Genomic DNA, 15,152 nt, shown 5'->3' with positions numbered 1-15,152 from the left:
CCTGTGCAAATTATCTCCCTTTGCGGACTAGTTCTTTTCTTCCAGAGCCTGTTCAACTCCAGGGGATAGTAGGGCGGGTCCGGAAAGTCCATTTTCAAACGCTTCAGAGTGAGCTTCTTTGGGAGTCACGGCCCGAGGCTGAGCCAGGCTCCGTGAGGCCTCCGATGCGCGGTTTGATGACGGAATGCAATCCTTTCGGCTGGGTCGCAGCTGAGCTCTGACAGGAATCCGGGCGGCCGGCGGTCATCTTGCTCACCACTGGGACGTCTCTGACTACACTTCCCAGAGGACTTATCGGCAAGAACGTTATTCTCGCTTGAATTCAGCCTCATAGTCACGCGCTGGCGGGACCCTCAGGTCTGCACGGGTGACTGTTCCAGTCCTGTGGAAGGTTGTGCTGCTTTGGAAGCTTGGAAGACCTGAAGGGCGGAACCAGAGGAGAGGGCGGGACAGGAGCCTCGGCTTTGTACCGCTGAGGGGGTGAGTTTGAAATTGTGTGATTGTGTCTGTGTAGTGGTTTGTGATGAATGAACGCGTGATTGTGTCTAGCTGTTCCTGTAGTGAGCGTGTGTGTGATTCCAGTGATAATCGTGTGCAGCACAATCTGAGAGCCTGTGACTGTGCTGGTGTGATGGGATGCGACCCAGTGATGTGCGTGTAATCACGTGCGGCATTGTATGTGGGGGTGTGAGGAGCTTGTGACTCGGTGGATGTGATAGCGTTTGTCCCCGTAGAGGGGTGTGACTGTGGGCTGCAGAGTACACGTGGGGATACCTGTGGATACTGTGTGGTTTTAATCTGTGGTTAGTGTGATTGTGACTGTGCGACCATGTGCAGGTGTGCAGTGCCTGTGACAGTGCCGGTTGTGAATGACTGTCCTCTTGGTAAATGTGTGATTGTGCTTATGTGACCATTTGAGGCCCTGAGTATGCGACCCTGTTGTTGGGTTGTGGGTTATCTCTAGCTGTATGTCACCATGGTGATTTAAGTTTGTGTGTGATTATGTTTGTGTGACTGGCTAAATGTATGAAGTTTTTTCGCTTATGTTTACCTCTTTAAGCATTATACTGTAGTTTCCCCCCGTTTTTAAACTTTATATGAATGCTGCCATACTGCCTTTTATCTCTTACTTTGCTTATTTGTACAACTATGTTTTTGAGAATTATGCGTATTAGATCTAATAGTGGTTCATTTGTTTTCCTTGCTATATTGTATTCCATCCTTTAAAGTATACTACTATTATTCATCCCTTCTAGTAATGATGGACATTTGAGTTATTTCTAGTTTTTGGCTTTATAGGCTATGCTGCCAGGAGCATTCTTTACATAGGGTACACATGCATGAGTTTACCTACCAATCGAGTTGCTAGGTCATATATCTTCCACTTAACCAAATAGTGCCAAAATATTTACAAAAGAGGGTGCCAGATTTATATTTGCACAGCAGTGTTGAAATATCTCATTGCTCCATGTCCCTACCAAAACATGGTTCTGATAGTTTTAAAAAACATTTTTATGACATATAGCACATATACAGTAAAGTACACATATCTTCAGTATACAGCAATAAAACAGTTTCCTAGATCAACATAAAGAACTTTGCCAGCACCCCAGAAGTTTCCCTCATGCCCCTTCCCAGTTATTCCTCTCCCAGAATCAGTATTCAGAATTCTATAACCATTAATTAATTTTACCCATTCCTGAATTTCATATATAAATGGAATTATATGGCATGTGTTCTTTTATGCCTGGCTTCTTTTGTTCCACAGTATGTCTATGAGATTCATCTATGTTGTTGAGTGTAATTGTACTTAGTTCTCATTACATTTCGGGGTGTACTGCAATTTATTAATTGATTACACTGTTCAGGGACATTTGATATTTTCTAATTTGGGGCTATTACGAATTGTGTTGCTGCTATGAACATTCTACTGTGGTTTTGGTGAACACGTAAATGCTCTTCTCTTGAGTAAATATTTAGGAGCAGAATTGCTAGATCATTAGGCAGGCATGTTTAATGGATACTACCAATATCTCATGTTGTACCAATTTACGTTCCATCCAGTAATGTATGAGAGTTTCAGGTGTTCCCCATCGTCTCCATTATTTGAAATTATCAATCTTTTAACTATTCTGGTGGATGTGTAGTGGAATTTCATCACAGTTTTAATTTGCATTTCCCTGGTGTGTAATTATGTTCAGCACATTTTCATATCTTTATTGGCCATTTGAATATCCAATTTTTAAAAGAGTTCTCTTGTCCTTTTAATTTTTTTCATTAAAAAAACTTTTTATTTTCATATTGTAAACATAGTACAAAGAATTCCAATATACTCTTCATTCAGGTGTCCACAGTACAATTATGAAAACCAGGAAATTTACCCTGATACAAGACGTTTGCTAATTTACAAACCTTATTTAAATTTTGCTAATTGTCTTATCAGTGCCTTGTTCTGTTCCAGAATCCAATCTAAGTTCCCAGATTGATTTAGTTGTCTTGTTTTGTTAGTCTCCTCCCATCTGACATAGTTCTTTAGTCCTTTTTATCTTTTATGACCTTGACACTTTTGAGGAGCACTGGCCAGTTATTTTGTAGAATATCTTTCATTTGGATTTGTCTGCTGTTTCCTCGTGACTAAATTTAGACTATGCATTTTTGGCAAAAAGATCACAGAAATGATGTTGTGTTCTTCTCAATGTGTCATATCAGGAGTTATATCAGTATATCTCATTACTGGTAATGTTAACTTTGATCACTTTGTTAAAGGTGGTGTCTGCCTGGTTCCTCCTTTGTAAAATTACTGTATTCCTCTTTTTAATTAATAAGTATCTTGTGGGGAGGTGCTTTGGGACTATGCAAAACTACTGTTTCTCATTATACTTTCACTCATCAATTTTAATATCCATTGATAATTCTTTTTTTTTTTTTTGCGGTACGCGGGCCTCTCACTGCTGTGGCCTCTCCCGTTGCGGAGCACAGGCTCCGGACGCGCAGGCTCAGCGGCCATGGCTCACGGGCCTAACTGCTCCGCGGCATGTGGGATCCTCCCGGACCGGGGCACGAACCCGCGTACCCTGCATCGGCAGGCGGACTCTCAACCACTGCGCCACCAGGGAAGCCCCACTGATAATTCTTATCTGTAACAATTATTACTGTGATGTTTGCCTAGTGGTGATTTTCCCTTTCCATCATTCCTTCTACATTTATTAATTTAAATTCTAGTGTAAAGAAGAGTTGTCCCTTATTCCTCATATGTTTGTTCAATTATTTATTTATGAACTCATATATATGTATATATATATATATTATTCTATGAGTTCGTAATCTATTATTGTTACATATTTTGTTGCTCAAATTGTCCCAGATTTGGCCACTAGGAACTCCTTCAGTTTGACTTCTGTGTCCTTTCAACATGCCATTATTTTCTTGAGCACTGTCTTACTTTCTTGCACCAATATGTTCCAGGCTTGTATTTTTCTCTCCTCTAGCCCTGGAATCAGCAATTTCTCCAAGGAGCCCTGGTTTCTTTTATTGGAGAGTGGATTTATAAACCAAGCTCTGGGCACTTGGTGTGCTCATTTCTACCTGGGTGTAATTCCTGTAGTTCCTGGCAACAGACAGAGCTAGAAAATAAGCAAATGTATATACACACATCTCTATCTATCTATCTATCTATCTATCTATCTATCTTTATTTGTATATATTTAAAAACCACCAGTTCATACTCATACTTTCAATTCCAGTTCAATACCATGGGATTCTGTCAAGAACTGTGAAGTATCTGAGATTTAACCCTACTTATAAGTTAAAAGTTAGCTTGGGCAGCTTCATGGATGCTGGTAGAAGACATGAGATTTTGAGTCAGAGATGAAAGTTTGCTGCTCATTGTGGTAGAAGTAGCCAAAGTATCAGTATTTTCCTTGCACTGGTTCACTTGCACCCATAGGGTGATGCACAATACACAGGTATTTATGTGTTCCCTTGAATTTAGGGAACCTGAATCTTTTATAATGGGTAATAAGCATGCCTGGCTTTTGCTCTAGAGAGAGACTATCTCTGTCCTCCAAGGCTGTTCATTATGTAAACATCTTGCAGAAATTATCCAGAATAATAGCACTTAGTCTCTGATCTGGCAACATGTGCAGAAACATGCAAGACTCATGGAGAATTGTCTTCCTTGAGGTTTGGCCATTTCCTTATTTGTAACTCTTTTCTCCAACAGTGAGAAACCTGCTTCTTAGTATCAATAATTTTTTTTTTTTTTTTTTTTTTAGTATGTGGGCCTCTCACTGCTGTGGCCTCTCCCATTGCGGAGCACAGGCTCCGGACGTGCAGGCCCAGCGGCCATGGCTCACGGGACCAGCCGCTCCGCGGCATGTGGGATCCCCCCGGACCGGGGCACGAACCCGCGTCCCCTGCATCGGCAGGCGGACTCCCAACCACTGCGCCACCAGGGAAGCCCAATAATTTTTTTACACATATCCTAGAATGTATATAAAGTAGTTGCAGAATTGCTAACCCATACTTGTGTAAAAAATAAATGTACTAAGTACAGTAAAGTATTTGTGTGCAACTTTTTTGTTCTTTAACTTAAACTTATATAGTCAAAACTGTTTCCAAAGTTACTCAATTTAGTTTTCTTCACTACCCTCTTCAGTATAGTTTTGTTACTCATTTTTCCTACACTTAGCTTTGTGTGTTACACTTTGGGTTCCTTCACATCCTGGTTGATTGTAACATGTCATAATATTTTGAGTATGAAAACATTAACATGGTTCCTGCCCACTTCTTGTACATAATCAGTCTCGTTAGTTTCTGTTTTTATCCTTCTGGTATTTCCTTTGCACAAATGAGCAGATACAGGTACTCTTTTGAATGACCTCTTTTTTTTGCATTAAAGATAACATATTCTAGGTACTCTTTTGAACATTGCTTCTTTCACTTAATGACATATCCTGGACATTATTCTACTGCAATTCAAAGAGATACTAATAATTCTTTTTTACAGCTACGTAATATTCCAGTATATGGATTTAATCATAGTTTATTCAACCACTTTCCTATTGTGGGCATTTAGGTCAATATTTTACTACTAGAAATAGTGCTGCAATGAATACTTTGTATATATGTATTCTTGTATTGCTGGAGGTGTATCTTCAGAGTAGAGTCTTAGAAGTGGGATTGCTGGGTCAAAAGGTAGGTGTGTATGCAGTTTTGTTAGGTATTGCTAAATTCTCCTTTAGAGCTGTTGACCAGTTTTCATTCCCACTTGCAGTGTGTAAGAGTGCCTCTTTCTCCCCACAGCCTAGGAGCAGAATGTGTCCTCATGCATACCTTTTGTTTTTACCAATCTAATACATGAAACATAGTATCTCGGTGTTGTTTTCTAATTTCTTTAATTATGAATGTGCTTGAACATTTTAAAATCTTTTTTTGTGATTGCCTATTTATATCTTTCCCCATTTTTCTAGCAGTTTTTTAGCACTTTGTCTTTTAGGGTTAGTGTTTTTTTTATATCTTGAAAAGAAATCTTCGATTATTCCCAAGGTCTTGAAGATACACTCCTATGTTTTCTTTTAGAAACTTTATAAATTTATCATTCATATTTAAGACTATGATTCATATTGAATTAATTTTTGTGTATGGTGAGAGGTAAGGATAAAGGTTATTTTTTTTTCCATTCAAGTACCCAGTTGTTCCACCACTATTTTGTTGAACATACCATCCTTACCCATCTGAATTGAAAGGAGCTTTTATCATAAATCAGGTGGTATTATATATGTGGCTCTCTTTCTGAACTGTATTCTTTTTTACTTTTTGTTTTTTGGCAGTACCACTGTCTTGAAATCTGTAGTATTAATCCTCTGACTTTTTTTCTTTTTCAAGAAATCAATTTCCTGTAGATGTTAGAATCAACTTGTTAATTCTCACCAAAAAAGAAAAATCGTTGCTGGGATTTTGTTTGTGTATCTATTTGTTAGTATAGGAAGAATTGACATCAATATTGCATCTTCCAACTATTAAATATGGCTTATATCTACATTTGTTAAGGTCTTTAATTTCTCTCATCAGTTAGCTATGGTTTTCAGTGTACATCTTTTGTAGATTTATACCTGGGTATTTGACATTTATTGTTGAAATTGTAAACAGCATTTAAATTTTGAAAAATTTCCAATTGCTGCTAAAAGTACAATTGCTTTTTGTATTTGTCCTTGTATTTAGCATCTACAAAAACACCTATTGTAGATGCTATTTATCAGGTTGAGGGAGTTCTCTTTCTCATTTGCTAAGACATTTTTACATTAATGAGGGCTGAATTTAGTTAAATGCGTTTCCTGTGTCTATGAAAGGATCAAATGTGGTATTGTTTATTATTAATCTGGTAAATTATGTTGATTTTCAAAAGTTGAACCAACCTTTTATTCCTGAAATAAACCCTACTTAGCCATAATGTATTACATTTTTCCCCCAGTGGGTTAGATTTGCTAATACTTTTTGTAGAATTTCTGCATGTGTGTTCATGAGAAATATTGGCCTATAATTTTCTTTTCTTCTAATGTCTTCATTAAGTTTTGGTGTCAGGCTTACATTAGCCTCGTATGAGTTGGGAAGAATTCCTTATGTTCTCTTTTCACTACATTGTAAGACTACAGTTAATCCTTAACTTTGGAACAATTCACTGATGAAGCTATCTGGGCCTGAAATTTTCTTGATAGGTAAATTTTAAATTATGGAATCAATTTAACTTTTCAGCTATTCTGTTGTTTCTGATTGTTTTGTCAGTTTTGGCATTTTTTCCAGGAATTTGTCCATTTCATCTAAGCTTTCAAACTTAAGAACATAAAGTTATTAGTATTCTCTTATTATCTTTTTAACGTCAATACTATCTTTAATAATGTTTCCTTTTTCATTCCTGATTTTGTTCATGTTAACCCTTTCTTTTTTATCAGTGCTGTTGGTAATAGATCTTTTATTCCTCTGGGTACTATCAATAATTTTTTCCTTTCTCTTTGGTTTTCAGCAGTTTGACTCTGATATACTTGGTTGTGGTTTTGCTTTTGTTTTGTGTGTTTGTTTTGTTTACCTTCTTATCTATTATTCTTCAGGTTTGCTGAGCTTCTTGAAACTCTTGTTGAGACTTTTAATCAATTAATCTATTCAAATTTTTTAAAAATGTTTTTTAAATTAAAAAATTTTTTTTCAGATCAGTCTCCCCTATAGGCTCTTTTGTTGTTGTTTAATTTTATTTTTTTTTATACAGCAGGTTCTTATTAGTCATCAATTTTATACACATCAGTGTATACTTCTATTCAAATATTAATTCCTCTCCAATCTCTTCTCCTTCTGAGACTCCACTTAACATTTATGGTAGATCTTTTAACTGTGTCTTGTGTGTCTTTTATACTCCTGTTATTTTTTTTTCTCCTGCACTTCATGTGGATATTTTTTGTTGGCTTGTCTTTGAGTTCAGTGATCCTGTCTTCTGCTTGTCTGATCTCAAAACCATGCAATGACTTCTTTGTTTCTTAATTTGCCAAAATTTTATGGATTTCAATTCTGTTTAGTTTCTTCTTCTTATCATCCATTTGCTTATCTTTTCCTTGGTTGCCTTTAACATTTTAATTATAGCCATTTAAAATTATTTGTTTGCCAACTCCAGTATCTAAATTGTCTTTGGTTCTGCTGCTGTTTTCTGTTTTTATCTCCTTGCATGTCTAGTAATCTTTAATTGTATGATAGATATTGTGTCTAAAACAACCATGGGGACCAAAGCCAGCCACTACCTACTTCTAGCCTTCTCATTATATAAGAAAAATTAAACTGCCTTTCAGGTCTCTATTACTAACAGACAACTACAGTTCCTAGCATACAGGAAATTTTCAGGGTAATACTGGAAATATTTAATACATTACATTCTTTTTAAATTAAAAGAGGTGTGTTATTTAGAAGAGTGCAAAATTCTCAAAAATTTTAAATCACTTATTAGATTGTAAGACTCTCTTCTGTGTAGTGGTATCTTTTGGCAGTGCTCCATGCCCCAGGTGTGGTCACGTTGCAAATATACGATGGTCTTGGCCACAGAGATTGTTGGCTTTAAAAGGGAGGAGCAGATCCTCCAGATGCAAGAATTCAGCCTGGGAGGATACCATCTGGGGCAAAGATGAAGAGGGTTGGGAATGTGACAAACATAGTATGGAGTTATTGAAGTGACATGTTTCCTGCCCATTCTGCTTGGAAGGTACAGCACTTGAGGAAGTCCCTTTAAAATCAGGGAAAGGCCAGGAAGAGAGACCAGAAAGGGGGACTTAAAAGTGAGGCGTGGGCTTCCCTGGTGGCGCAGTGGTTGAGAGTCCGCCTGCCGATGCAGGGGACACGGGTTCGTGCCCCGGTCCGAGAAGATCCCACATGCCGCGGAGCGGCTGGGCCCGTGAGCCATGGCCGCTAGGCCTGCGCGTCCGGAGCCTGTGCTCCGCAACGGGAGAGGCCACAACAGTGAGAGGCCCGCGTAACGCAAAAAAAAAAAAAAAAAAAAAGTGAGACGTATAGCAGAAGGAACTCTTTTCAAGTCTTTCAGGATTACTGTTGATTCTTTAGTATCAACAGTGCCCTCCACAGTCCCCCCTTCTTCTTTTAGCACAATACCTGGCATGTAAGAGGCTATGTGGTTTTTAAAAATACTAAGAACTTAGTAAGTAGTAATAATAGTTATTTAAAGGAATGCTTTCAGGTTTTAAGGAAGAGGCATTTGTGGATTACTTTGGTTTTCATTTCCTGGAATGTGTTTACCTGTGGGGGAATGCAGTGAGTAACTAGGGGTAGAAGTAGCCATTAAGTAATTCATAACATGATACCATGGTGTTACTTCCTGAGTGGTTTTACATGAAATTATTGATAAATTGTTTGATGATCAAGGAGCTTGGTATATATAGAGGATGCTCACTGCCCTTTACAGTTTTATAATGCTCAGTTTATTACATTCCTATATCCAATAAACAAAAAACCACAGATTTTCTTGAACATTTAAACATCGATGACAAATTCAGTTACTCCCCTTAAACAGTTTTAGACTTCTATTAGTATAGAAGCACACAGAATATACACAATTATTATGAATTTTATTACTATGCTTATAGTCAAAAGCTATTCTAAAGCATCAGTGATGTGGGTTTAGTCCATTTCTATGTTATTTCTGTAGTTTTAAACTCCTTTATATTGTTATGCTAATTTTAATATCTTCCCCAAATTACTGTAAATTCTGTAAAATTACTTTGTTTGCTTTTCTGGATTTCAGTTTTCTTAAGTCAAGGCTCATTAACCCCAAAAGTCTTCTCAACTAGGCAAGATTAGAGGATCTGGTTTATCAACTAGCTGTTTCTTGGTCAGGACTTGGGACCTGATTGTACAATCCAAGATCATTGAAAATTGGTTTGACCAATGTATATCCAAATTAAAATGCATATGATCAACTTTTAGGAATTAATCATTCAGAATTTATATACAGGTAAAATGATATATGTACAAGAATATATATCACAGCATTGTTTGTTATAGTGAAAGACTGGAAACAACCCAAATGATCATTGGCAGCAAATTGGTTGAATAAATTAACGTGTATCCATTTAGTATAATCCAATGTAGCTAAGAGAATTATGTACCTCTGAATGTACTAGTTGGGATCTGGTCCAAGATATATTAAGTAAAAATAGTAACAGTGTGTATAATATGCTATAATTTGTACTTTTAAAAAGTACATCTTTGTGTGCATATGTGTATATATACAAGCTTTGTTCTCTAAGCCATGTCAAGTTGTCCAGATCTATCTGGCTCTAGTCAAAGCTTGAGGTTTCTGGAGTAGGGGATAATGAGAGATTTGCCCATTCTTCTCACTGATACCCCTCAACTGTTTGTGTGGAGTGAACAGAGGGGAAATGATCATTCTGGGAGCTATGAGGCAAGTGGGATCTTATATAGCTTCTTTTCATTTCCTCCAGCTCTGCCTTTTTCCAGAAGAGGAACCCAGAGGAAGACTGGTCCTTTTCTGCAAATATCAAAGCCATGGCTCAGGTGAGATACTGTTTCTTTTTGCTCAAATAGAGTCATTTTTACCCAATACGTGTAAATATTTGCTTTCCTCATCATGAGCTTTTAGGTGTTTTAAAAAAACAACTTTCAGACAGTTTAGTTATAAGCAATGCCAAAGTTCTCTTCCTCTTGCTCTAAAGAAAAGGTCTCTAATAAGCCAATTCAAAAATTTCTCTCTTGGTGGAAATATTTATAGAAAAAATAAGTGGTTAGATAATCATTGTTGGAAAAAAAGAAGGAATGTCTGGTTAAAGATCTTTATACTCTTAAATTATAGATAACTGTTAGAGGGCTGAGGGGTAGCTAACAAGTTTCTCTGAAGGGGTCTTAATCAGATTAAAATCCATTAGAAAATTGCTTATGGAATTCATCAAGTATCTTTATTTGTTCCCACAAATTGTTAATTACATAATGTAAACACAGTCTGACTGAGACCAGGTTTGGAAGAAAGTTTTTTTCACTGGTTAACATGGTCCCCCTTCAGGAACCTGACCCCTATTTCCTCCTAAACAACCCAGTGCCCTCCACAGTCCCCCCTTCTTCTTTTAAACAGTGTTTACAAATCCATTTAGTAAGTCCTTCAGCACCTTCTATCAGAGTTGTGTCAGAAATCTTGGTAGAACAGAAATGTTTTTTCCATTTGTCAATCTAATTTGCTTTGGACAGTGATTTGATAGGATGGAGATGGGTAATTAGGGGCACCTCATGCGGAAAACCCCTGATCATCTCCACAGACCTAGGTTTTCCAGTAAGAAAGTATGTGGAATGGTTTTGTTTGATTTCATTCTTAACACACAGAAATATCTCCTATGTATGAGACTTTCAGGTTTGAAGGTATGACTGGTGGTTGGTACAAAGCTCTGACACCCCACGAGATCATCCATGATAGACATCAGTAATGCCATTGTGTGAAACTGGATCACATTCTGCCAATTTCCTGTAGTTCAGGAACAAAGGAAATTTACAGTTGAGCAATGGGCGGTTTTAGGTGAGATTGGGCCAATGTTGGAAAGGTCTTTAAAGATCACCTTCAGCCTCAACGTCTGAAAGCAAAGGAGAAGTTGTCATTTATGTCCATATTATAGAATATTATTCAGTGAAAAAAAATATGCTTATGGAAAGAATTTAACAAGGCATAACTTATTATACAGTAGTGTGACATTAGAATGGATCAGTCTTGAATTATATGCAAATTTAAAATATTTTTTAAAGTCATATTATACATGTTCAGAAGTAAAGTAGTGCTATTTCAATTTGGCTCCACTACCAGTTCCACTCCCAGAAGGTAGCTGCCCTCAACTCTTGAATATTGATAATCAGTTTTACTCATTATCTCTTGACTTACTGCAGAGTGGAAAGGACATTATACTTACATATTGCACCCTTCATTTCCTCTGATTCTGTTATTATATCACAATTTTTGGTTAAATCAATAGTGTACATATTCTTAGGACTGCAAATATCACTCACTGCTGAGCCAGCTCATGGCTTTTTTCTGTTACAACCTTTCATTTTTCCTGGGGTTAACTGCTTTCTTCCCCCCATTTTCTTAATTGTCCATGTATTTATATCCAAAATCTCCAGAATCACTGCCACATGCCAATCAATATGTTTTCCATCTGGTCAAACACATCAATTCCTTTTGAACATGCGTCCCTATTCCCTTTTTCACCCTACTCCCATCTAGTTGCTCTCTAGGTCTGTTTCCCAAAGATTTCCCTTCCCCCCTCCCCGGGATTTTCCTTCACTGTTCTCCCGTGTTAATTCACTTATTTCTTGAATCCCATGTCTTCCTCTTTTCTAGTTTACTCTCTGATTTTGATGGAGCACAGCCTCTGGTAATTTCCTAAGAAATTGTGCTGAGTCGTTCCATATCTAGGAATTTCTTTTTTCAATTGTCACAACAGAATGAAAATTTGGTTATAGATTTCTAGATCAGAATTTCTTTTCTTCATCAGCATATTGAATTGTTCTTACCATTTCTTGTTTTTAGAGGTTTTCTTAAGAACCCCATTGCCTCTCTGGTTCTTTTTTTTTTTTTTAATTTATTTTTAATTATTTTTTTGGCTGCGTTGGGTCTTCGTTGCTGTGCGCAGGCTTTCTGTAGTTGCGGCGAGCAGGGGCTACTCTTCATTGCAGTGCGGGGGCTTCTATTGCAGTGGCTTCTCTGTTGCAGAGCACGGGATCTAGGCGTGCAGGCATCAGTAGTTGTGGCACATGGGCTCAGTAGTTGTGGCTCACAAGCTTAGTTGCTCTGCGGCATGGGGGATCTTCCTGGCCCAGGGCTCAAACCCGTGTCCCCTGCCTTGGCAGGAGGATTCTTAACCACTGCGCCACCAGGGAAGCCCTGCCTCTCTGATTCTTGATGGCTTTTGTCCAACCTGCTTTTAATGTCTTCTTTTTATCCCTTATTCTGAAATTTTACTTATAGCTATTTTGGAAAAGACAGTCACATATATTCATAACATATTACACGACAAGCATTTGCTAGTTGTTTGTGTATACTATTTCATTTAATTAGGAAACTCGTCTTGGCTGGATTTTGTACCTTCCCAGACTTACTTGGATAATGGAAGTGTCCCATTATACACAGGCAATTTCCTTGGAGGAAACAGATGACATGGAAGCTCAGTGATTCAGTCCTGCTTATTTGTTTACAGTCTTCCAGATGCATCCCAGACATTCAGCCCCACTCTGTATGCTTGCTGGTTTTCACCTCTTCTAGCTTTATTTTAATTAATTAATTTATTTTAATAAATAAATTTATTTATTTTTGGCTGTGTTAGGTCTTCGTTTCTGCGCGCAGGCTTTCTTTAGTTGCGGTGAGCTGGGGCTACTCTTCCTTGCAGTGCCCGGGCTTCTCACTGCGGTGGTTTCTCTTGTTGCAGAGCACAGGCTCTAGGCACATGGGCTTCAGTAGTTGTGGCACGTGAGCTCAGTAACTGTGGCTCGCAGGCTCTAGGGCGCAGGCTCAGTAGTTGTGGTGCACTGGCTTTGTTGCTCCACAGCATGTGTGATCTTCCCGGACCAGGGCTCGAACCTGTGTCCCCTGCATTGGCAGGCAGATTCTTAACCACTGTGCCACCAGGGAATTCCCTCTTCTAGCTTTATTTTTTTCTTCTCTCTTTCCATCACAAAAACACTTATGTTTATTAATCCAATCTAATTTTTAACAATTTAACATGGTTGTTGTTCCAGGAGTCAGTGATGTTCAGTGATGTGTCCATAGACTTCTCTCAGGAGGAGTGGGAGTACCTGAATGATGATCAGAGAGATTTATACAGAGAGGTGATGTTGGAGAATTACAGCAACCTGGTTTCAATGGGTAAGGATGTCCATAATAATTCAAATTCTGCCTTGAGAAGGTCTACTTCTTCTGGTGTTATACTCACCTACCTTTCAAGTAACCATTTGGATTTCTACAGCTTGTTTCCGGAGGAATAATTTTAATACTGTAGAGTTAGAAAGAGGAAGCTGCATTGAGTTATGAGGGAAGTTTCAAGTCCTCTGTTATGTTTCATAAATCTTATGTATCTTTCTTTGACTCTTTCTTAATAATGAAGGGACTGGATTTGAATTCTGGGACATTCTCATCATAAACTTATCTCATTACTTCTTTTGTAAGCAGGACATTCTATTTCTAAACCAGATGTGATCTCCTTCTTGGAGCAAGGGAAGGAACCCTGGTTGGTTGACAGAGAACTAACAAGAGACCAGTGGCCAGGTAAGTGAGGCATGGCAGGTAATGACCCAATTGGTCAGTGGAGAGACTGCACCTTTGAGATGAAATCTGGGAAGCTCCCCTTAAAAACTTTAGGCCTGTTGTGCAAAAGTAAGCCTTTTCAGCATGACCTTTCAAATGATCTTACCTTTTCCCCTTAACACACTCCACCTGCTCTTCTCCTCGTGTACTTCTGTCCCAATTCTAAACAGCTGGTGCCCTCCTCCACATTCTCCAATAATATTCCTTTCTTTCCAAATTTGGATCTACTTCCTTATCAGCTTCTCATCCTCTTTCGTATTTAGTCTTTAAAAAGCATCACTGTCTCCTGAAATATTTTTTTTTCTACATTACCAAAGACTTATTTCCTTTAGGATTTTTAAGATACAGTAGCTCATACACTCATTGATTCATTCATTTACTGATTTTTCTAATGTGTGTGAGGTACTCTACTAGGTACTGAAGAGATTAAAAAACAAATAAGCAGGAATTCCCTGGTGGTCCAGTGGTTAGGACTCCACGCTTCCACTGAAGGGGGCACGGGTTCGATCCCTGGTCGGGGAACTAAGATCCCTTAAGCCGCATGGTGCAGCCAAAACTGAAAAACAAAAAATGAATAAGCAATTTCAGAATTTATAGCTTAATAGGGATATTATATATAACTCCTAAAATGTAGAAGCGCCATAAGTGAGGTTAAAATAGGGAGCCCAGCAGAAAGTGAGGGCTAAAGAGGTAGAAGAGAAGTTGATCACATAGATGTCATAGAGGGAGATTTGAGCATGCATGTCATTGACTTTAATGGAAAAAAGGAAAAAAGGCTCTGTGCCTCCATTGAGAGCTTAGTGCTAGCAAAGATAAATTTTTTAAAAAAAGGAAAAACCAGGACAGCACATTTCTTAATTCAGTATATGTTTTTTTTAATTTTTATTTTATATTAAAGAACAGTTGATTAAAAATGTTGTGTTAGTTTCAGGTATACAACAAATTGATTCATTTATACATATACATGTATCTATTCTTTTTCAAATTCTTTTCCCATTTAGGTTATTACAGAATAATGAGCAGAGTTCCCTGTGCTATACAGTAGGTCCTTGTTGGTTACCTGTTTTAAATATAGCAGTGTGTACGTGTCATTCCCAAACTCCCAATTTATCCTTCCCCCCCACCCTTCCCCCTGGTAACCATAAGTTCATTCTCTAAGTCTGTGAGTCTGTTTCTGTTTTGTAAATCAGTTCATTTGTATTATTATTTTTTTAAATTCCACGTATAAGCGATAGCATATGTTATTTGTCTTTGTCTGACTTCACTTAGTATGATAATCTTCAGGTCCATCCATGTTGCTGCAAAT

General features: G+C 37.9%; 1 protein-coding gene across 1 annotated transcript in view; it reads left to right on the top strand.

Moving 5' to 3' along the window:
- Positions 1-356: 356 nt before the first annotated feature.
- ZNF566 (zinc finger protein 566) overlaps positions 357-15,152 on the top strand; it is a 29,863-nt gene continuing 15,067 nt past the window's right edge. The window contains exons 1-4 of the mRNA XM_082676690.1: positions 357-480; positions 9,993-10,065; positions 13,282-13,408; positions 13,712-13,807. Of these exons, the coding sequence (XP_082532816.1) occupies positions 10,057-10,065; positions 13,282-13,408; positions 13,712-13,807 (232 nt within the window). The 5' untranslated portion in view covers positions 357-480; positions 9,993-10,056. The remainder of the gene's footprint in view (positions 481-9,992; positions 10,066-13,281; positions 13,409-13,711; positions 13,808-15,152) is intronic.

This window comes from Grampus griseus (genome assembly GCF_964374135.1).
Source record: "Grampus griseus genome assembly, chromosome: 19".
NCBI lineage: Eukaryota > Metazoa > Chordata > Mammalia > Artiodactyla > Delphinidae > Grampus > Grampus griseus.
This window is presented reverse-complemented; position numbering and strand designations above follow the sequence as displayed.